This window comes from Salmo salar, chromosome ssa01 (genome assembly GCF_905237065.1).
Source record: "Salmo salar chromosome ssa01, Ssal_v3.1, whole genome shotgun sequence".
Lineage (NCBI taxonomy): Eukaryota > Metazoa > Chordata > Actinopteri > Salmoniformes > Salmonidae > Salmo > Salmo salar.
This window is the reverse complement of record NC_059442.1, coordinates 45,200,523-45,224,955: the sequence shown is the minus strand read 5'-3', so window position 1 is coordinate 45,224,955 and position 24,433 is coordinate 45,200,523. Positions and strand designations below refer to the sequence as shown.

Below are 24,433 nucleotides of genomic sequence, written 5' to 3'. Positions count from 1 at the left end.
GAATCACAGTAAATGCTTTAAAGCAAATGTTTGCTTGAACTGGAAATGCGAGGTAAATGCTGTGGGGCCTTCGCATTCATCGGATTCACCTGCAGAGCCTTGTACGGCCACTGCAAGATGTCAGATTGTAAAAGGCTACATGGTCAGTGTCGTGAAAAGCGATTGGACTGAAAGTCAGCTCGGGTCGCGAGATAGGAACTAATATTACTTACTTCATGTTTCGCTGGGGATGGACGTTTCAGTACACCGTTTAGCAAAACATGACAACGAGACGCTTCTAAAAATCTAAACATTTAATAATATATTACATAGCTATCAGACTGGGTTATGCAATAAGCCACTTACGTTGGAAGTATTCGCGCTCCTGGTATTATATCAAAGATTTATGCATTGTTGTAGCAATATCTTTTGAGAAATTTGTCTAACCCGTAACTGCAACAATTCAACTCCTGGCAGTGAGTATTTCGCGCCACCACATCATTGAATTGTTAATGACATTCTTCTTGCTGGCTGGCTAGTTAAATCATTACTTGCAATTAGTCTTGCATGTAGTTTTGATGTAGTTTGACTTTGAAAGCTATTTTCTCATTATCTTTTTTTGCAAGAATGTGCCTAGAAACTAAGTGGGCGTGTACGGTTTACAAAACAGTTCAGTGTAGTTGTGAGTTATAATATGTGTTTTATTAAAGTCTGTGTGGCACTGCCACTTTGCTGTACAGTGCAATCTCTTTCAATGTAGCAGTTATAGTAACGTAAGTGTTTCCCTTCTAATAATTATATGCTGAATTATTGGAGAATATCCAGTCCACCTCTGGGGATATCTTCCCCATGACTAGTGTAATGGCTATCATAGTCATACCCTGCTGTAGTATGTATACCAGTAGCGGTAAAGGCCAGGTTATGTCGATAACATGTACTTGCCCTATATATGTGGCCCCGAACCACAGTTCTAGGATCAGCCTTTCACCTCAATCCTAAACATAATATAATTCACTCGGGGGGGACAAAACTCACTTTAGATCAGTGACCAATTGTTCCTTTGATTGTGAAGCTGGCAACCATTAGCCTCCTGTTGCTAACTTCTGACCATGACCAATCAACGTTGACCTCTCACCTCTCGCAGATCAGAAATGTCACAGGCGAGTCAGCACGGGAAATGGACACTCTCCAGCAGCGATGACGACAACGATGACCCACTCCCTTCTGCCTCAAACAACAACAACAGCCCTCTGTTGTTTGGCAGCCCCCCGCCTGACCAACACACATCTTCAGACTCTAACCACAACCCGCCCAAGATAGCCTCCAACTTCCACCAACCCAAACATGATCCTGATCCTCCACCTTCCATAGAGGTGAAACCTGAACCTAAATCTGACACAGTGACTGCTGTCCCCCCCCTCTCTATTGGCTCTGAGGCCAGACAGGCATCCCAGGCCAGCCAATTGAAGCCAGTAAAGTATGAATCCAACCAATCCAGACCCTTTCTGGCTGGTAAGAGGAAGAAGGATGATGATTCAATTTCCGGCTGGGCTCTCTCGGACAGTGATGATGATGATGATGATGATAAGGCTAAAGGTCAAAGTTCAGGACAGAAAGACCCGCCACCCAAGAGGTCGAGCCCCAAGCTGAAGAAGGCAAAGGTGGAGGAAAGGCCTCCCAGCCCCCATGGCAGAACCTACTACATAGACGAACCAGATGACTTCTTTGAGACTAGTGTGCCTCCTGTCAATGACACCTACAGGTTCTACCTCAACAAGGTCACAGGGCTGGAGAAGAGGTACAACACTGGGGCTCTGCACATCAAAGGTGAATGAATACTCTCTCTGCTCTCATTTCTGTGTTGACAGTAGAGACTTGTATGACTCCCCAGGTAATCATCAATGGTTTTGTGTCCTTATTTCAGAAATCCTCTCTCCTTTGTTCGGGACACTGAAGGAATCTGTGCAGGTATGAGATCATTGAGATGCACTAGTACTGAAATATATTGCTCGGTTGACTCAAGGAGATGAAAGACAGTTTGCCTATTTTAGTTATGTTATCTGTCCTTTCTTTTGTAGTTCAACTACTGCTTTGACATTGCCTGGATGTTGCAGCAGTACCCACCTGAGTTCAGGTAATGCCCTACTCTTTGTTAATCTCAAACTATATACAGCAGACAACCATCAGATTCGCTTCCAACACCCCCAGAACCGAAAAGAAACACCCCGTGGCCCAACCTGCAGTTCATATAAGATGACCCCAGAAAGCCAGATGGAGATGTGTAAATTAGACTTTCATTCATATTAATCTATCATTTAGATATATTAGGCCTAATATTATTGTAATATAGGCTATAGCTAGGTTTCCATCCAATTGGTGACATATTTCACGCGAATAATCTAAAATCCGCAACAAAACAATATGGACCTTTTCCTACCAGAGATGTTTCCATCAAATTGACTTGTTGCAGATAAAAGAATGTGCGTGATGACGTAGTGCACATGAGATTATTATGGACTAAAGAGCGAGATTATTTTCATTTGTCAAACGGCAGCCAAGCATCGATGATCATTTCACCAGAATAAGACCCTCAATATTTATTGGAAAGGGGAATCAAGCTCCTCAACTTGCACTTTCACCACCCTGTGAAGTTCATTTATTTAATCTGTAGTGGGAGGACCACACAGCATGTCATTTTATGACTCCAAGTTTACTTTGATATAAGGGTTATTATATTAATATTTACGCATAAAAGCGCTTCCACTGACCTTTCTCGCATTAATACATTTAACGACACAAAATAACCCACCTTGTTTTGTGTATTTTGTTTTGCCGACATTTACACACACATTTTCTGTTTCCATCAGGCCTGTCATGACGTTTTTTTATCTGACATGAAAAGGTTGGATGGAAACCTGGTTAATGCTGCAGTAAATGTACCTGTCACAAGGAATAAAGTTACCAGCTAAGATGATACATACATTGTGAAATTTGCTCCATACTGAGATGTGGTGTCTTTCCCCACGAAAGACAGCACCAACGATATGGTTTGGGAACACACCCGCATTCTGTGGTGATCGGCTCATGATTTGCTAGTGTAAGAGGACGCCGAACCGACGAAAACATCAAATTCTCCGGGAGAATTTCATCCAACGGCCTGCAACCTGTGGAGGCTCATCAGAGGAAAGGGACCGCCATCCTCCTCAGTGAATTTCATTATTTTTAAAATAGTGAAACATTAAAGTTATCCTTTTTAAATAAAACTATACTAAATATATTCACGTCAGCAAATAATTGATTAAAACACACTGTTTTACAATAGCCTCAATAGCACTCTGTAGGGTAGCACCATGGTGTAGCCGGAGGACAGTTCATTTTCGTCCTCCATAGACTTACACAGTAATTATGACACGTTCCGGAGGACGTTCTCCAACCTATCAGTTCTTGCAGCATGAACTGACATGTTGTCCACCCAATCAAAGGATCAGAGAATGAATGTAGTACTAAAAACATAAGCTACAGCTAGCCAGCACTGCAATGCATACAAAGTGGTGAGTATTTGACTCAGAGAGAGAAAGAGAATAGTTGAACAGTTTAACAAATTAATTTCTTTAAAAATGTAAGAGTAGTGAGAGAGAGCTAGCTCTATTTAGTATTTTGACACTTTCACATTCACTTACTTAGATAGCTAATGTAGCTAGCTAGTTTAACCTACTCAAACACCAGACTCAAACAGAGAGGGATGCCATGTTGCTTAGCTGGCTATGGCTGTCCAACACTGGAACTCTTCCAAGTCAAGATCAGAGCTGTTGCAGTGACCGTATTACCGCCACACCGGCAGTCATTAGTCATGACTGCAGTAAAATCCTAGGTGACCGTTGAGTCACCGTAATCTCTTTTTATGCACTCTGGACATGTGTTGCTAATGATCATCAGGTCTCTAATGGCCTGGTACTCATGTCTCTGTTGTCCCTCTAACCACTCTGACATCAATGCAAATGCTCTCAAAAATCACATCAAACTTATCATCAAAACAGTATGTGCTTTTAAAAATCACCTCACAGTGACATGGGTCTACCAGATGAGCTAAATACACTACGTTCAAAAGTTTTTGAAAGAAAAGCAAAAAAAATGGTCCATTAAATTAATCAGAATTACAGTGTAGACATTGTTTTTATTTATGATTTTTTTTTTATTTTATTTTTTTCACCCCTTTTTTCTCCCCAATTGGTAGTAGTTACAGTCTTGTCTCATCGCTGCAACTCCCGTACGGACTCGGGAGAGCCGAAGGTCGAGAGCCATGCATCCTCCGAAACACAACCCAACCAAGACGAACTGCTTCTTGACACAATGCCTATCCAACCTGGAAGCCAGCCACACCAATGTGTCGGAGGAAACACCGTACACCTGGCAACCGTGTCAGCAGTGCACTGCGCCCGGCCCGCCACAGGAGTCGCTAGTGCGCGATGAGACAAGGACATCCCTGCCGGCCAAACCCTCCCCTAACCCGGACGATGCTGGGCCAATTGTGCGCCGCTCCATGGGCCTCCCGGTTGAGGCCGGCTGCGACAGAGCCTGGACTCGGATCCAGAATCTCTAGTGGCACAGCTAGCACTGCGATGCAGCTTTAGACCACTGCGCCACTCGGGAGGCCATCAGTGTAGACACTGTTAATGTTGTAAATGACTACTGTAGCTGGAAATGGCAGATTAAAAAAATAAAATAATGGAATATCTACATAGGTGTACAGAGGCCCATTATCAGCAACCATCACTCCTGTGTTCCAATGGCACGTTGTTAGCTAATCCAAGTTCATCATTTTAAAGACTAATTGATCATTAGAAAACCCTTTTGGAATTATGTTAGCACAGCTGAAAACTGTTCTGATTAAAGAAGCAATAAAACTGGCCTTCTTTAGACTAGTTGAGTATCTGGAGCATCAGCGTTTGTGGGTTCGATTACAGGCTCAAAATGGCCAGAAACAAACAACTTTCTTCTGAAACTCATCAGTCTATTGTTGTTCTGAGAAATGAAGGCTATTCCATAAGAGAAATTTCCAAGAAACCGAAGATCTCTTACAATGCTGTGTACTACTCCCATCACAGAACAGCGCAAACTGGTTCTAACCAGAATAGAAAGAGGAGTGTGAGGCCCCGGTGCACAACTGAGAAAGAGGACAAGTACATTAGTGTCTAGTTTGAGAAACAGACGCCTCACAAGTCCTCAACTGGCAGCTTCATTAGTAGTTCCCGCAAAACACCAATCTCAACGTCAACAGTGAAGAGGCGACTCCGGGATGCTGGCCTTCTAGGCAGAGTTGCAAAGAAAAAGCCATATCTCAGACTGAACAATAAAAGATTAAGATGGGCAAAAGAACACAGACACTGGCCAGAGGAACTCTGGCCAGCATCCCGGAGTCGCCTCTTCACTGTTGACGTTGAGGCTGGTGTTTTGCGGGTACTATTTAATGAAGCTGCCAGTTGAGGACTTGTGAGGCGTAGTACACAGCGAGGTTCAGAAGAAAGTTTATTTGTTTCTGGCCATTTTAAGCCTGTAATCGAATCCACAAATGCTGATGCTCCAGATACTCAACTAGTCTAAAGGCCAGTTTTTTTCTTCTTTAATCAGAACAACAGTTTTCACCTGTGCTAACATAATTGCAAAAGGGTTTTGTAATGATCAATTAGCTTTTTAAAATGATAAACTTAGCTAACACAATGTGCCATTAGAACACCGAAGTGATGGTTGCTGATAATGGGCCTCTGTACGCCTATGTAGATATACCATTAAAAATCAGCCGTTTCCAGCTACAATAGTCATTTACAACATTAACAATGTCTACACTGTATTTCTGATAAATTTGATGTTTTTTTAATGGACAAAAAATGTGATTTTCTTTCAAAAACAAAGATATATTTCTAAGTGACCCTAACCTTTTGAACTGTAGTGAATATATTTATTTTCCAGACTCTGACATTGCTTGTTCTAGTATTTCTATATTTCTTAATTCCTTTTCTTTTTGGGGGGGATTTGCGTGTATTGTTAGTTATTACTGCACTGTTGGAGCTAGTAACATAAGCATTTCGCTACACCCGTGATAACATCTGCAAAGTATGTGTGCTCAACCAATAAAATGTCATTTGATGTGTTTAAACCCTGCTACTATTACTACTGGTGAAGGTGATGCCCTGGCCTGTCTGTCCTACAGAGACAAGCCTGTTCTGATTGTCCACGGAGACAAGAGAGAGGCCAAGGCCCGTCTGCTCCAGCAAGCCCAGCCGTACAGTCAAGTCCGCTTCTGCCAGGTAACACATCTCTAACCTTGTTATCTTTTTCTCCTCTCCTCTGCAACCTCTTTTTTTACTTGCCCTTCTTCCGGGCTTCCCCTCTTATCTCAATTTACTTTCCTCATGCCTACTTCTCCTCTACCTTCTTCTCACTCTCCTCTTGCCCTTGTTTCCCATAAAAATATTCATATTGTGTCACATTGTAATTTACACCGTAGCCCACCAGAGGGAGACATTGATAAGAGACATTGACTCCCAACACACTCAAACGAATCAAATCGACTTAGCCTATTTCTTCTGCTCCATTCTCCTATTCTTTCATTCCTGACCTATTTTGAGGTATTATTTAAATCACAGTCTTCTGTAAAAGTTTTTGAAGTTAAGTAATTTACCTAATCACCAAAAAGCAGTCTCTTACTGCTAGTCAGCCAACTGTAATGCATTATCCTAATGAGCCATCCCAGTGCCTCATCTGTGTTCATTTGGATTTCCTGTTTGTCTCCTAACAGGCCAAACTGGATATTGCTTTCGGAACACACCACACGTAAGTGTTCCTTTTCTCCCCTTGCACCATATATCATCCACGTACCTTTGTAATTTGATCGGGAGTTTTGAAGAATTGTCCCACTGAGTTGGTTATGCTTATTTTCTACATCAAACGGTGGAGACGCATAAGGCCTGAGCGGAATATGGTTTCATAGGTAAACGTGTTTAGTTGGTCTCTGAAGAACTAGCTCACAAAAGTCACCTATCATACCCCCACTCAACATCCAAGTGAGCCTGCATCAGTATTCTGTACTATCGCCTTTCCACCACCATTATACCACTCAATAACTACTCTAAACGTCAACATGAGAACCAACTGAAAGCCACGTCTGTCTGTTACATGAGATGATAACTGATTCGTGGGAAACTACTTTGCATGCTACTTTCGTCTGATCTCTCTGAGCAACACTGCTTAAGTCTTCATCTTAACTATTATGTTTTTAATTCTAAGTGTTAAACGCTCTCTGTTTCCATTGTTGCATATTTATACGTTTGATTTCTCCCTGCTCCCCTGTCGCTGGGTTGAATGATTCTTATGGTTTATTCAGGTACGTGGAGACTGAGGTTGGATGCCTCGGGGGTGATCTCTCCCTGTTTTTGAGAGAGTTTGAAAGATTTCTGTAGCGGGTAAATAAAATATTGATGCCTAGATAATCCTCGTCTAACACCCGTGTCTGCTCTGGTGGGTTGCACTTTGCTGCTCCGTGATTAGTTCGACCTCGGGCTGAAGACACACACACACACACACACACACACACACACAGTTATTTACACAATGTTAGGCATACACACACACACACACACACACACACACACACACACAGGCTACACATACACAGAGGGGTACATACACACAGTCACAAACACAACAAGATGAGCAATCAGAGGAGCTCTCTCTCCTCCTCTCGTCTCATTGAATCATGAAGAGGTTTTCCTCCAAGAGATTAATAGAAAGGATTTTTCAAATCCTCTTAACACAGGGTCTCAATTTAGTCTCCGTAGGAGTGTTTGACATTCATATATTTCGCTGCCTGGAGTTTCTAAAAGGCATCTAATGGTATATTTTTCAAACTTTGAAAAACACCAAACCAATGTCTGTGAAACATAAGTGTTTGTTACCTTCAGCTCCTCCAGTTCAATAGAGTTTTAACACATTAAACTGCTGGGTATTTCCATGCCAGAATGGCAAGTAAGTTATCATACATTTTATGCGCACCACCAACACAATGAATGGGAAAATGGATTCAAAGGAAACGGTGATTTGCTGAATGTGCAATACTAAAGGAGGGCTGTGATTGTTTAATGGCCAATACAGTTCCTTCGGAAAGCATTCAGACCCCTTGAATTTTTCCACACTTTGTTACTTTTCAGCCTTATTCTGAAATTGATTAAATATAAAAAAAAATCCTCAGCAGTCTACACACAATACCCCATAACGGCAATGCAAAAACAGGTTTTTATACATTTTTCCAAATGTTGTAAACAAAAATACCTTATTTACATAAGTATTCAGACACTTTGCTATGAGACTAGAAATGGAGCTCCAGTGCACCCTGATTCCATTAATCATCCTTGTGATGTTTCTACAACTTGATTGGAGTCCACCTGTGGTAAATTCAATTGATTGGACATGATTTGGAAAGGCACACACTTGTCTATATAAGTTCCCACATTTGACAGTGCATGTCAGAGCAAAAACCAAGCCGTGAGGTCGAAGGAATTGTCCATAGAGCTCCGAGACAGGATTGTGTCGAGGCACAGATCTTGGCAAGGGTACCAAAACATTTCTTTAGCATTGAAGGTCCCCAAGAACACAGTGGCCTCCATTTTTAAATGGAAGAAGTTTGGAACCACCAAGACTCTTCCTAGAGCTGGCCGCCCGGCCAAACTGAGCAATCAGGGGAGAAGGGCCTTGGTCAGGGAGGTGACCAACAACCCGATGGTCACTCTGACAGAGCTCTAGTGTACTCTGTGGAGATTGGAGAACCTTCCAGAAGGACAACCATCTCTGCTTGAGAAACAAGATTATCTGGTCTGACGAAACCAAGATTGAACTCTTTGGCCTAAATGCCAAGCGTCACGTCTGTAGGAAACCTGGCACCATCCCTATAGTGAACCGTGGTGGCAGCATCATGCTGTGGGGTTGTTTTTCAGCGGCAGTGACTGGGAGATGATTCAGGATCGAGGCGAAGATGAATGTAGCAAAGTACAGGGAGATCCTTACTCCAGAGCACTCATGACCTCAGACTGGGGCGAAGGTTCACCTTCCAACAGGACAATGACCCTAAGCACACAGCCAAGACAACGCAGGAGTGGCTTCGGGACAAGTCTCGGAATGTCCTTTAGTGGCCCAGCCAGAGCCTGGACTTAAACCCGATCGAACATCTCTGGAGAGACCTGAAAGTAGCTCTGCAGCGAAGCTCCCCATCCAACCTGACAGAGCTTGAGAGGATCTACCGAGAGGAATGGGAGAAACTCCCCAAATACAGGTTTGCCAAGCTTGTAGAGTCATACCCAAGAAGACTCAAGGCTGTAATCGCTGCCAAATGTGCTTCAACAAAGTACTGAGTAATGGGTCTGAATACTTATGTAAATGTGATATTTCAGTTTTTATTTTTAATACATTTGCAAAAATGTCAACCTGTTTTTGCTTTGTAATTATGGGCTATTGTGTGTAGATTGATGAGGGGAAAAAAATATTTAATCAATTTTAGAATAAGGCTGTAACTTAACAAAATGTGGAAAAAGTCAAGGGGTCTGAATACTTTCCGAATGCATTGTAATGCCAAATTTTTGTATAAAGAGAGCCCACTCTGGAAATTAATGTGCTTGTGGAGTATATTGTCAAAAAGGGTACTTTTGAGAGATTTACGTTTATATTTTTAATTGTCTGTAAAGAAATGTTATTTTTAACACTACTCATATTTCAGAGCACACGGTAAGGTTTCAAATGGCACCAAGACTGGCTTTGTAGCATCGACAGACTCATTGTTGTTTAAGGCCCAAAAGATGCCCTGTGTAAGGCCCAAAAGATGCCCTGTGTAAGGCCCAAAAGATGCCCTATGTAAGGCCCGAAAGATGCCCTGTGTAAGGCCCGAAAGATGCCCTGTGTAAGGCCCGAAAGATGCCCTGTGTAAGGCCCGAAAGATGCCCTGTGTAAGGCCCGAAAGATGCCCAGGGTACGGCCAAAAAGATGCCCAGGGTACAGCCAAAATGTCACACGTTTTCTTAAACTTGAATCAATTGTTTCTCAATAGTAATGTTGAATACAGACTTTGAAGCTATGCCAAACATTCTTCCCCCAAAGGACCTTTTATTTATTTTACTTCAGGAAAATCCAAAACATCATAAATATCTTTGAGCCATCCTGGCGTGAAATTGCCCTAGTGGCTAAAATGCACTTAGTGTGTATCTCCCTCAGAATACTGATGTGGTGGAATTATACATTTACATTTACATTTAAGTCATTTAGCAGACGCTCTTATCCAGAGCGACTTACAAAATGGTGCATTATGTACTCTCTTCGTTCTATAAGGGCTATTACTTTGTATTAATGCTTCAGGATAGATTGTATGAATGACCCTGGAAAGGTATGGTAGATTCGCCAGCTGAGGTTTAGGAAGGTTTCAGGAGTTTGATAATACAGTACATTGATAATACATGAGGTACATTATACTAAACAGAGCAGTGAAGATGGTGTTGCATCTTAATCAGATTCACTGGATGAATACAGAATACAAATCTGCAAAGTCTCTTGAAGTTGAATGTTGTTGTGGTTCAGTTGTACGTTGCCTGTGTGTTTGTATGTGTGTGGTGCATCTGCGTGCACGTTTGTGTCTGAAATTGACGTGTCCTCCATCTTGTGTTGTCAGGAAGATGATGTTGCTGTGGTACGAGGAAGGCTTCAGAGTGGTCATCCTTACCTCCAACATGATCAGAGCAGACTGGTACCAGAAAACACAGGGGTGAGTCTCTGACAGTGGCCATGTTTGAAGGCTACCGTTTCTATAGTCTGGTTAAGACTGATTGCTATGCTAGGGGACAGTTTCAACACTCTCAGTTGAGATAAGGTGAACTTCAACTTCATAATTCTGTTGTTAATTATTAAGTTATTGATTTCCTGTTTTTTCCCCGGTTTCTTGCATTGCCGGAGAACCAGGTGTCTTTAAAGTTGTTCGTTTGTGGTTTAAAAAAACAACAACATTAGTCTCATATCTGAGTTGAATAGCTGTCGTCGTGATGCCTATTCATTCCCACGTTAATATCACATTTTCTCTTGGTTTCCATGACAACTCACTCAGCAAGCTGAAATGAGGTGCATTTTGTACCCAAATAGTAACGGGGAACAAGTTCTTCATCTTTTGGGGGCCAAAACCTTTCATAGGAAGGAACCTGCCCTGATTTATTTTACAGAAACACATAGGCCTATTCAGTATCTCTGCAGTTCATCTCTCTACTCTCTTACACAAACAGTAGAGATGTAATCATCCCATTTTTTGTTTTATTCTTTCATTCAGCTGATCCCTCAGATCATTGACTTTCTACTCCCTCTCCCTAACCCTTGAAACCAGTTCCATTAGAGAGACTTACAGAGAGAGCAGCATTTACAGAACTATAGTTTGGCTTCTCCTCTGCCGAACTCCTCCCTTACCTGAATACGGTTTCTCACTCTCTCTTCTCTCCCTGTCTCTCCACACACACAGAGATACTCTCAAAAATCACATTCACTTTTACTCTCTCAATCTGATCATCATGTTGAAGTAGTTGTAGTATATATATGGTTTTGGCATCTACCTAGAATGGCTTCCTGGTGTCTGGAATACATATTGATGAGCTCTGTTTTGTTCTATTTTGTAGCAGCCTTCCCTGTCATTGGGGTCACATCTAGGGATGCACCGCTGTGACCTTTTTGGCCGATACCAATATCTGATATTTTCCTTGCCAAAATCCTAATTCCTATAACCAATATAATTTTTTTTGCTGCCTTTTAAGCGTTCTAGTACAGTTAAATAGTTGAAACGCACACTGGCCAAAAAGTTATTTTGTTGGCATTTATGCATGTCCTCAATACCAGTAAAACATAATCAAAACCAATTTCTTTCCCTTACTTGCTGTGCTGTTTTGTTGTACATTTGTTCAGTCGTTTCATTCTCAACCAGGATTTCATCATGCATGTCAAGCAGTGAAGTTTCAGCTGTGTCTGTCCGTGGCCTTTCTTCCTCGGTGTGCACTGTCACTGTGTCCGTGTCCAGCTGTGTCTGTAACATGTCACGTAAATCCTGTTTCTTGTCTGCATCGAAGTAGCGGTCCTTGTACCTAGCATCGAGCATGGTGGCGACACAGTAAAGAGGCTCAGAGAGAAAACTTGAAGTACTTTTTCAAGTTTTAACCCTACGGTCTGTGTCGGAAGTTTTGTTGAGCAGGCGTTTCAATGCCATGACAGAGGGTTTAACGTCTGCTGCAGACGCAGTTGATGAGTTTATTTCTCGAGTCGGTTGTTCGAATGGAGCTAGGATTGTGTTCATGTTTCCGAGTTTCAAACATGTTGTCAAATGCCATTGAAATGGCAGCAGCGGTATGAGAACCAGCACATTCCTGAGCATGCAATATGGCTTTCCTCAGTACGAAATCCTCATCGACCCACCATTGCTGGTCCAAATGTCAGTTGTGAAGCTGAAAGCAGTAGCTCATGGATGTGCGTTTCAACAATACTGTGTAACTCTGGTAGGGCAACATCTGAAAAATAGCGCCTACTTGGTAGTGTGTACCGGGGCTCGAGGTGCTCGACCATTCGGCAAAAGCCAACATCATCCACGACAGAGAATGGTTGATTGTCAAGGGCAATGAATTCCATTATCTTGGCGTTAATGGATTTCGCCTTTGAGTTGTCTCGCTGAAATTGTCTTACTCTTTCAAATGACTGCTCGACTTGAACTTGTTTAGTTGTTGGAAGTGTGCGCTTAGTTTTTTAAATTTTTTGTGCTTTTGTTCTAAGTAGTCGCTGAACGTCTGGGGGTGAATCACCTTCAAATGAAACTTCAAGATAGATCCACACAGCAGACATTGTGGGCTAGGTTAGGAATGCTGTGTTGCACGTGTAGCGCTGTATTTTTCGTGCCGTCATTACGTCATCTACCTACGTTATATAGGTATGCACGTCAGCTTTGACATCGCCGTTAAACTACACATCAGGCCGATGTTAGCATTCTTTAGCTAATATCGTCCGATTCCGATATGCTCACCGATATATCGTGCATCCCTAGTCACATCACACACGCTTGCAATGTCTGTCACCCCACCCTGGCTTTCAGCCTCTCTCATGCTGCGGATGACTAAGGAAATATTATGCAGGGTGTGTTGATGTTGTGAGATTGTCTCGCTGTGTTTATTTTGTTTAGAATGATGAATGAAAAACACGTAATTGATCCCCCTGAGGGGAAATGCAGGCTCATGGGGATTCATCAGAACACTGATGACTAGGGGTTGTATTATTGTAATGTGTGCAGTAATATTTATCAGATGTTGTATTGTGACAGTATCTTTCTCTGTGTGTGTGTGTCTCAGGTTGTGGATGAGTCCTCTGTATTTACGGTTACCCAAAGGGAGTCCAGAGACAGCGGGGGAGTCTCCCACCCTTTTCAAGCGGGACCTCCTGGAGTACCTGGGGGCCTATCGTGCCCCCGAAATCACAGACTGGATCCAGAGGATCAGAGAGCATGACCTGTCTGAGACCAGGTGAGACTATGTTGAACGATGATCATGTTCTATTGGCACGACACAGCTGAAAACATTTGACACATATTAGGTACTAGCGTGTCCATAATAACTCTTTTTTTCTTTTGGGGGGGGGTTTCCCCACTTCATGCCAACTGAACTGGACCCATGTGAGATGTTGACAGCTCCTCCTCTCTTCTCCTCAGGGTGTATCTGATAGGTTCCACTCCAGGGAGGTACTTGGGCTCAGACATGGAGAGATGGGGTCACCTGAGGTTGAGAAAAGTAAGAGTTCTTCTCTTGCTTCTATCTTATACATTATGCTCTATATCGGGGTTGGATGGCTGCATTTTGTTTGCAGGCTTTTGTTCCAGCCCAGCACTAACCCGTGTTTTCCTCAGTTCTGACCCTGTCTCTGTCTCTCTCTCTTGTATAGCTGTTGCACGACCACACACGGCCCATCCCCAACGAAGAGAAGTGGCCTGTCATTGGTCAGTTCTCCAGCATCGGCTCCATGGGGGTGGACAAGACCAAGTGGCTGGCAGGGGAGTTCCAGCGCACTCTGACCACCCTGGGCAAATCGTCTCTTCGCCCAGATCCCCCCATGCACTTGGTACGTTCTATAAAACACCCATATTGTACTAGTCCCCCTCTGTATATATTTAGTTGGTACTTTCCAAAAACCTGCCACTGTAACTCTATCGTCTCTAACTGGCCACACTAGAGAGGGTGGCAATCAGCACCGGCCCTGAATACACAAGGGTTCGAAATTTGGTTAGTTATGACAGTGACTCAATTAGCCCATGTCAGCAAACATTTTTTAGATTGGTAAGTTAGTATCTAAACCTTGTTATAATTATAGCCAAATTACCAACCAGCCACGCAGGGCACGTGCCAAGGGGCCCTGACCTCCAGAGGGCCCCCATTGTGATTTTGTTAGTCACTCTCAGTCAGATATCATATTAACATGGCATAAGTCATGGAAAAATGTGTAGAATTGCAGGAAATTAGCTTTTAAACGGCAAAAATGTCTCTACCCCATGGCAAAATGTGTACAATTGCATGATGTTAGTTATAAAGTTTCAAAATGTTCTCTCTGCCCTTTGGCAAAATGTGTAGAATTATAGAATTTGCCTTTAAACTGCAACATTTTCTCTCCTCTGTTAAGAGGGGGGTCACTATAATGTTTTGCCAGCGAGGTGGGGGGCTCCCCCAACCAAATATCGCTTCAGGCCCCCAAAAGGCTGGAGCTGGCCCTGGTGGCATTCAATGATTTATATATACACTAGATGACTGATATTGGGCGCTGCTCCTTTCTTGTACTTGATTGATGAATTAAGGTCACTGATTAGTAAGGAACTCCCCTCACCTGGTTGTCTAGAGCTGTGTTCGAATACCCATACAAACATACTGTATACTACATACTTAATGAGTATATACAAATACATATACTATTAGTTAATTTTAGTATACTGTAAACGAACAGTATCCTTTCAGTTGAGCGTACTAGTTGATGCTGTTGCTATGCAACCTCTTGCTAGCTTGTTAGCATAACATATTACTAGCTACACATTTTACAACTTTGGGTGTTGTCTTAAAACCTTTTAGGGACAGACGGAACGCCTCACCAATATCCAATGGTAGAGCGTGGCGCGAAATACAAATACCTAAAAAATGCTATAACTTCAATTTCTCAAACATATGACTATTTTACAGACAAGACTCTCGTTAATCTAACCACATTGTCCGATTTCAAAAAGGCTTTACAGCGAAAGCAAAACATGAGATTATGTCAGGAGAGTACCCTGCCAAAAATAATCACACAGCTATTTTCAAAGCAAGCATATATGTCACAAAAACCAAAACCACAGCTAAATGCAGCACTAACCTTTGATCTTCATCAGATGACACTCCTAGGACATTATGTTATACAATACATAAATGTTTTGTTCAATCAAGTTCATATTTATATCAAAAAACAGCTTTTTACATTAGCATGTGATGTTCAGAACTAGCATACTTCCGGTGAATTTACTAAATTACTCATGATAAACGTTCACAAAAAACATTACAATATTTTAAGAATTATAGATACAGAACTCCTTTATGCAATCGCGGTGTCAGATTTTAAAATAGCTTTTCGGCGAAAGCACATTTAGCAATATTCTGAGTACATAGCCCCCGGCCATCATGGCTAGGTAATTTGACACCCACCAAGTTTGGCCCTCACCAAACTCAGATTTACTATAAGAAAAATTGGATTACCTTTGCTGTTCTTCGTCAGAATGCACTCCCAGGACTTCTACTTCAACAATAAATGTTGTTTTGGTTCCAAATAATCCATAGTTATATTCAAATAGCTCCGTTTTGTTCGTGCGTTCAGGTCACAATCCGAAGGGTGACACGCGAGTGCATTTCCTGACAAAAAAATTCAAAATATTCCATTACCGTACTTCGAAGCATGTCAAACGCTGTTTAAAATCAATTTTTATGCTATTTTTCTCATAAAATAGAGATCATATTCCAACCGGGCGACGTTGTATTCTTTTAAAGGCTGAAAGAAAAAAATGGAGCAGTCTCGTGGACGCGCATCTCCAGTGTCACTGTTCCCAGCCTGACCACTCACAAACAGAGCTGCTGTACTTCGCCCAGAGACTGCAGACACCCCATTACACTTTCTGGCGCCTTCTAAGAGCCAATTGAAGCCTTAGAAAATGTCACATTACAGCACAGATGCTGTATTTTTGATAGAGATGCTACAGAAGGACGACAAATTGTCACACAGGGCACTTCCTGTATGGAATCGTCTCAGGTTTTGGCCTGCCATATGAGTTCTGTTATACTCACAAACACCATTCAAACAGTTTTAGAAACTTTAGTGTTTTCTATCCAAATCTACTAATTATATGCATATTCTAGTTTCTGGGCAGGAGTAGTAACCAGATTAAATTGGGTACGTTTTTTATCCGGCCGTGAAAATACTGCCCCCTATCCCAAACAGGTTAAATTCAATCTGGAGTGCCAGAGTGTAGTCAAATTGTCAGTTTGTAAATTCAGAGCGTTTTGCTCTCTGAGCGTTCAGAGCGCACACTGGACGGAGTATGGTTGATCTGAGCGTTCTGACCTTAGAATGGCAGTCAAGCACCCAAGCTAACTGGCTAACGTTGGCTAGCTACTTCCAAACACAAATGAGAAAACACCTCACTCTGACCATTTTACTCACCCTAGCAGAGCTGGTTAGGCTGTTTACATGTTATCCAGAGTGTGGTGACTAACTTTGCTGATGTTTACTGACACCGGCCATATTCAACGAAGGTTGAGTGTTCGTAAATTCATCAGTTATTCTGCGCTCTGGTACACTCAAACGAGAGTGCTCAGAAATCGGAGCAGATAGCCCGAGAGAATTTACAAAAGCACCCGAATGTCCATTGAGAACGCACAACGACTATACTATTTAGCTAAGCTAAGAATGACGGGAATAATCAAGTAAATAAAGATTGAGTAGTTACCCTATAGTTAATATACTGGCAAGTTTGATATATTAGTAGACAACTAACGTTAGGTAGCTAGCTGACATACCGGTACATATTGCTGTAATGATATGTGGTTCGTTATGATAGCGTAGCTAATAAATTGTCAGCCAACATAACGTGTAACGTAACTTATTTGAAAAGTCATTACTTTATTACATTGCTCAACATTTTCTAAACTTTTGTCATAATTAGTTAAAGCAATGAATTTGTATCTGCTCTCGTTGGACTTCGGCTGTATATATTCAGCAATTTTCTTCAAATCGCCAATTTCAAACCGCCCATTTTCTGAAGAATTGCATGATGGGCTCTAAAAGCACGGAAATAGTGCCACTGCTTGTATACTTTGTATTTTGGCTAATGTACAACATCCGGGAACTTTTTGGCATACTAACTATATCCATACTCTGACCAATAAGCATGCTATATAATCAATTTACATCACAAATAGCACAGTTATTGCGGTTAGTATGAGTATTTGAACACAGCTCAGGTCTTATTTGAAATGAAAAAGCCAAAACCAGCAGACACTAGGCCCTCCACGGAATGAGTTTGACACCCCTGCCATGCATAATGTTATCGCCCCCTAGCGGCCATTCAAAATATTGTACAAAAAAAGTAGAGCGAGTGAGTCAGCCTGGGCTGCAGTCTCTGCTGTCCTCAAAACTGCATAATTAGAAACTGTTTTGCATTTTATCCTCATCCCTTTCTCTTATTAGGCCTAGGATACTATATGTGTTGTAGGTAAGGTTGCACATTGCTAGAATAATATGGCAATAGGCCTAAGCCAACTACGCATTTCTTTCATAAGCTTCCCTCAGCTGTTGCCTAAATTCTTTTTCTTTTGACTCCTCATCAGATTTTTCTAGTATTGTTTGCTCAATTTCACTTCTTGTGGCCTAAAATAGTTGTCATTCAAAATAAATCTGTGAATGAGAATAGCATAGACTCAGATTTTTATAATTATTATTCTTAAAAGCTACAGCTTTCGGACATTAAACACTTTTTTTATTTGAATAATTTGGAAAATACTTTCATTTGTCTTAATGCTTTAATGATATTTCAGTTAGTAGGATTAGGCTTTTGGCCGTCTGGTTTGCTATGGCAAGGAAGGATATTTTTCTGGTCTTGTATGCATAATTCCTGTCCTATAATGCTTTGCTCAGCGGTAACGCTTGTTCAAATTTCTCATTTGATTTTTTATATCTTGCTGTTCTCATTATTACCTTTTGGCTTCCCATGTTTTGGGGTTATTCAAAAACAACTTAACTTTCTGAGAGAGCCTAGAACTCTGTTAGATTATTTTGTTTGATCATGAAATAGCACGGCAGGAGAAATCTAGCCTGCGTTAAACTAAAAGTGGCTTAATAGGCCAAGTCATGTTCATATAAAATGGAGAGAAAATAGAAAATCCCTTGCTTTGTGTAAATACAACATATTTATTAAAATGGGCTATAGGAATATAGGCAATTTACACAATGTCAGCCATACACTGCCCTGCTGTGCACTGCATCAGCACCGCTGCTTAATCCAATTCTGATCAGAGTAGTTGTTAGATTTTTTTTTTTTGTGATTTTAAAAATAAACTAAAATCCAAAGCTCTGCCATGTCAGCATTTTCCCCCCCCGATTGGTACAGTAGTCTAGTGGCCAGCTATCTAAAATTGTAGTAAGCATGGTCGAATTACCGACTGGTGGGGGGGGGCATTGATCATCAGCTATATTAAAAACGGAAAACATTTGTCTCCACCCTATTGCAAAAAGTGTAGAATTGCAGGAAATGATCTGTAATACTGTTAATTTTTCTCTCCGCCCCATGGCTAAATTAGTAGAAGTGTTTGTGTGGGTTTTGGATGTGGGTACGCAGACCCACGAGCCACCGCGGCCCCTCATGAAGAGTTCCAATTCATCAAAGTTGCCCATCCCTGCCTTAATATATACTTTTTAATTATATTATGTAAGCTAAATATAAAAATAAAACATTAAATATATTAAAATATTTTACTTAATGTATAATTTTGAGATTACTAATGTTACTGTCCCCACCACAACAAAAATACTTTAAATACATATAATTTTGTCCTTGAAACATTTTAATTGAAATACTGTATAATTCTATTCATTCCTATAGAGGACTGCTCCTACTGGGGAGTGACAAAATGGATTCAAAGCTTCTCAATGGCCAATACTTAGTGTCAGCAATCCAGTCTTTATCTACATCATTGATGTAGCATTAAAGCAGTACAGTGCTTTAAAACCACACATGCAAATATTATTAAAGTTACTGTATCCACTCAAGACTCAGGTGCCTTAGTTAAAAGAACAGCATTGGGCTAGAAGAGCACTCAACACACCATATCTTCTTAGGGATTCTTCTTTTTTCAATTTTCGCAAAAAATGACATACCAAATCGAACTGCCTGTAGCAAGGATATGCATATTCTTGGCACCATTTGAAAGGAAACACTTTGAAGTTTGTGGAAATGTGAATTGAATGTAGGAGAATATAACACAATAGATCTGGTAGAAGAAAATACAAAGAAAAAACAAACCGTTTTTTTTCTCTTCACCATAAAAGGTGAATGATGCATGTTTTTAAGGTGGCGTTATAATGCACGTTCCCCCGTGCACCGTTTTACGACATGTCTGATTTTATAACGGGAAACGTGTATGTATGGCATGCACCAGGTTTATAAATCAAGATCTTTTTGTGGTGCGCAGTCTTTTCAGTAATGGTACATGTAGAAATTTAGTGTAAAATTAATGCAACCGTTTTTAAATGATGCTCCTGGCCTTTAACTCGGGGTCCCCGCTGGTTTCATTAAAACTATCATTCAGACGAGTTGTGTGTGTGTGTTAGAGAGACCTGGGTGGAATCATTGGGATGTGTGATTTTTGGTGTGTGCGTGCTGTTTTGTCTCCTTGTTTGTGCTAGCTCGAGCACAATCTATGTGTGCGTTCACCTGCGTTTGTGTGAGGATCTTTCCTCTGTTGTCCAACCCACCACATTACCTGACAGAAATAGATCATCTTATTTCATCTCTATTCTACATATTGTTGTTTACTAGTTATTATGCGAAGCAGTCCCAGTCGTCTGAACACAATAATGTTGGGACATGAAATTGAAAGCAAACAAGTGACTGCTGTAACCTACTTACTGCAAATGCATCAACAACACAATGTTCCATATCGTTGTATTCCTATTGTATGGTGTTGTATTGTAGCGTTCAGTAACATCAAATTATTCACGACCATGATTCGGAAATAACTGAAATGATAATGTAGAAACGTTACCGTTGTGTTATCAGGGTACGTCCAGTTTTATAATATTGTTGTATACAATGCCTTCAGGAAGTATTCACACCCCTTGACTTTTTCTACATTTTGTTGTGTTACAGCCTGAATTGTAAATTGAGATTTTCTTTCACTGGCATACACACAATACCCCATAATGTCAAAGTGGAACTGTTTTTTTGTTTTTTTTTTACAAATTAATACAAAATGAGAAGCTGAAATGCTTTAAGTAGTTAAGTATTCAACCCATTTGTTATGGCAAGCTATGTTCAGCAGTAGAAATGTGCTTAAGTCACGTAAGTTGCATGGATTCACACTCTGCATAATAATAGTGTTTAACATGATTTTTGAATGACTACTTAATCTCTGTACCCCACACATACAATTATCTGTAAGGTCCCTCAGTCGAGTGGTGAATTACAAACACAGATTCAACCACAAAGACCAGGGAAGTTATCCAATGGTATGCAAAGAAGTGCACCTTTTGGTAGATGGGTAAAAAAAAAAACGGACAGTTTTTAATATCCCTTTGAACATGGTGAAGTTATTAACTACACTTTGGATGGTGTGTCAATACACCCAGTCACTACAAAGATACAGGCGTACTTCCTAACTCAGTTGCCAGAGAGGAAGGAAACCACTCAGGGATTTCACCGTGAGGCCAACGGTGAATTTAAACACTCAAATGGCTGTGATAGTAGAAAACAACTACAACAACATTGTAGTTATTCCACAATGCTAACCTAATTGGCAGAGTGAAAAGGAAGCCTGTACAGAATACACACATTCCAAAACATGCATTCTGTTTGCAATAAGGCACTAAAGTAAAACTGAAAATAATTTGGCAATACAGTGTTTGGGGCAAATCCAACACAACACTGAGTACCACTCTTCATATTTTCAAGCATGGTGGTGGCTGCGTCATGTTATCGGTATGCTTGTCATTGGCAAGGACTAGGGAGTTTTTTATGATTAAAAGAAGCGGAGTAGCTAAGCACAGGCAAAATGCTAGATGAAAACCTGGTTGTCTGCTTTCCACCAGACACTGGGAGACACATTCACCTTTCAGCAGAACAATAACCTAAAACACAAGACCAAATATAAACTTTAGTTGCTTACCAAAACGACATTGAATGTTCTTGAATGGCCTAGTTACAGTTTTGACTTAAATCATCTTGGAAATCTATGGCAAGACTTGAAAATGGCTGTCTAGCAATGATCAACAACCAATTTGACTGAGCTTGAAGAATTAAAAAAAATAATAATGTGCAAATATTGTGCAATCCAGGTGTGCAAAGCTCTGAGAGACTTACTCAGAGAGGCTCACAGCTGTAGTCACTGCCAAAGGTGATTCTAACATGTATTGACTCAGGGGATGAATACTTATTTAATGAAGATATATTAGTGTTTTATTTTTCATATAAACTCAGCAAAAAAAGAAACATCCCTTTGTCAGGACCCTGTCTTGCAACGATAATTCGTAAAAATCCAAATAACTTCACAGATCTTGATTGTAAAGGGTTTAAACACTGTTTCCCATGCTTGTTCAATTAACCATAAACAATTAATGAACATGCACCTTGGAACGGTCGTTAAGACACTAACAGCTTACCGACGGTACGCAATTAAGGTCACAGTTATGAAAACTTAGGCCTCTTTAGTGTCCTATCTACTGTCTCTGGAAAAAAGAAAGATGCCCAGGGTCCCTGCTCATCTGCGTGAACGTGCCTTAGGGCAATAAATTGCAATGTCCGTACTGTGAGACACCTAAGACAGTGCTACAGGACGGACAGCTGATCGTCCTCGCAGTGACAGACCACGTGTAACAGCACCTGCACAGGATCGGTACATCCGAACATCACACTTGCAGGACAAGTATAGGATGGCATCAACAACTGCCCGAGTTACACCAGGAACGCACAATCCCTCCATCAGTGCTCAGACTGTCCGCAATAGGCTGAGAGAGGCTGGACTGAGGGCTTGTAGGCCTGTTGTAAGGCAGGTCCTCACCAGACATCACCGGCAACAACGTCGCCTATGGGCACAAATCCACCGTCGCTGGACCAGACAGGACTGGCGAAAAGCGCTCTTCTCTGACGAGTCGCGGTTTTGTCTCACCAGGGGTGATGGTCGGATTCGCTTTTATCGTCGAAGGAATGAGCATTACACCGAGGCTTGTCCACTGGAGCGGGATTGATTTGGAGGTGGAGTGTCCATCATGGTCTGGGGCGGTGTGTCACAGCATCATCGGACTGAGCTTGTTGTCATTGCAGGCAATCTCAACAATGTGCGTTACAGGGAAGACATCCTCCTCCCTCATGTGCTACCCTTCCTGCAGGCTCATCCTGACATGATCCTGACATGACCAGCATGACAATGCCACCAGCCGTACTGCTTGTTCTGTGCGTGATTTCCTGCAAGACAGGAATGTCAGTGTTGTGCCATGGCCAGCGAAGAGCCCAGATCTCAATCCCATTGAGCGCGTCTTTGACCTGTTGGCTCGGAGGGTGAGGGCTAGGGCCATTACCCCCAGAAATGTCCGGGAACTTGCAGGTGCCTTGGTGGAAGAGCGGGGTAACATCTCACAGCAAGAACTGGCAAATCTGGTGCAGTCCATGAGTAGGAGATGTACTGAATGCAGCTGGTGGCCACAACAAATACCGACTGTTACTTTTGATTTCGACCCCCCCTTTGTTCAGGGACACATTGTTCCATTTCTGTTTGTCACATGTCTGTGGACCTTGTTCTGTTTATTTCTCTGTTGTTGACTGTTATGTTCACACAAATATTTACACATGTTAAGTTTGCTGAAAATAAATGAAGTTGACAGTGAGAGGACGTTTATTTTTTTCTGAGTTTATACACTACCGTTCAAGAGTTTGGGGTCACTTAGAAATGTCCTTGTTTTTTAAACAAAATCACTTTTTGTTCTCCATTTAAAATAACATCAATTGATCAGACATACGGTGTAGACATTGTTAATGTTGTAAATGACTATTGTAGCTGGAAACGGCTGATTTTGAATGGAATATCTACATAAACGTACAGAGGTCCATTATCAGCAACCATCACTCCTGTGTTCCAATGGCACGTTGTGTTAGCTAATCCAAGTTTATAATTTTAAAACTCTAATTGATCATTAGAAAACCCATTTTCAATTATGTTAGCACAGCTGTAAACTGTTGTGCTGATTTAAATCAGCAATAAAACTGGCCTTTAGACTAGTTGAGTATCTGGAGCATCAGCATTTGTGGGTTCAATTTCAGGCTCAAAATGGCTAGAAACAAAGAACTTTCTTCTGAAACTCGTCAGCTAGTCTACTCGTAGTCTATTGTTGTTCTGAGAAATGAAGGCTATTCCATGCAAGAAACTGCCATGAACCTGAAGATCTCGTACAATGCTGTGTACTACTCCCTTCACGGAACAGCGCAAACTGGCTCTAACCAGAATGTAAAGGGGAGTGGGAGGCCCCAGTGCACAACTGAGCAAGAGGACAAGTACATTAGTGTCTAGTTTGAGAAACAGATGCCACACAAGTCCTCAACTGGCAGCTTCATTAAATAGTACCCACAAAACACCAGTCTCAACATCAACAGTGAGGAGGGTGTGTGTGTGTGTGTGTGTGTGTGTGTGTGTGTGTGCGTGCATACATTGGACTTGTCCTCTTGCTCAGCATGCATGCATACATGCATACACACAGTTGTGGCCAAAACAAATATTAATTTTCACAAAGTCTGCTGCCTCAGTTTGTATGATGGCAATTTGCATATACTCCAGAATGTTATGAAGAGTGATCAGATGAATTGCAATTAATTGCATAGTCCCTCTTTGCCATGCAAATGAACTGAATCCCCCCCCAAAAAAATCCCCCACTGCATTTCAGCCCTGCCACAAAAGGACCAGCTGACATGTCAGGACCGTCTCCTAAAGTTGATTCAGCCAAGGGATCGGGGCACCACCAGTACAGAGCTATCTCAGGAATGGCAGCAAGCAGGTGTGAGTGCATCTGCACGCACAGTGAGGTAAAGACTTTTGTAGGATGGCCTGGTGTCAAGAAGGGCAGCAAAGAAGCCACTTCTCTCCAG

At 41.6% G+C, this 24,433-nt stretch overlaps 1 protein-coding gene across 3 annotated transcripts in view; it reads left to right on the top strand.

Annotated features, from left to right (window-relative positions):
- The first annotated feature begins 206 nt into the window (after positions 1-206).
- The window catches only part of tdp1 (tyrosyl-DNA phosphodiesterase 1), an 81,335-nt gene continuing 57,108 nt past the window's right edge, over positions 207-24,433 (top strand). For all 3 annotated transcript variants that reach the window (XM_014196409.2, XM_014196417.2, XM_045718414.1), the window contains exons 1-10: positions 207-455; positions 1,124-1,806; positions 1,904-1,947; positions 2,058-2,113; positions 6,188-6,284; positions 6,776-6,810; positions 10,685-10,777; positions 13,377-13,547; positions 13,733-13,811; positions 13,963-14,139. In XM_014196409.2, coding sequence (XP_014051884.2) covers positions 1,131-1,806; positions 1,904-1,947; positions 2,058-2,113; positions 6,188-6,284; positions 6,776-6,810; positions 10,685-10,777; positions 13,377-13,547; positions 13,733-13,811; positions 13,963-14,139 — 1,428 coding nt within the window. In that variant the 5' untranslated portion in view covers positions 207-455; positions 1,124-1,130. The remainder of the gene's footprint in view (positions 456-1,123; positions 1,807-1,903; positions 1,948-2,057; positions 2,114-6,187; positions 6,285-6,775; positions 6,811-10,684; positions 10,778-13,376; positions 13,548-13,732; positions 13,812-13,962; positions 14,140-24,433) is intronic.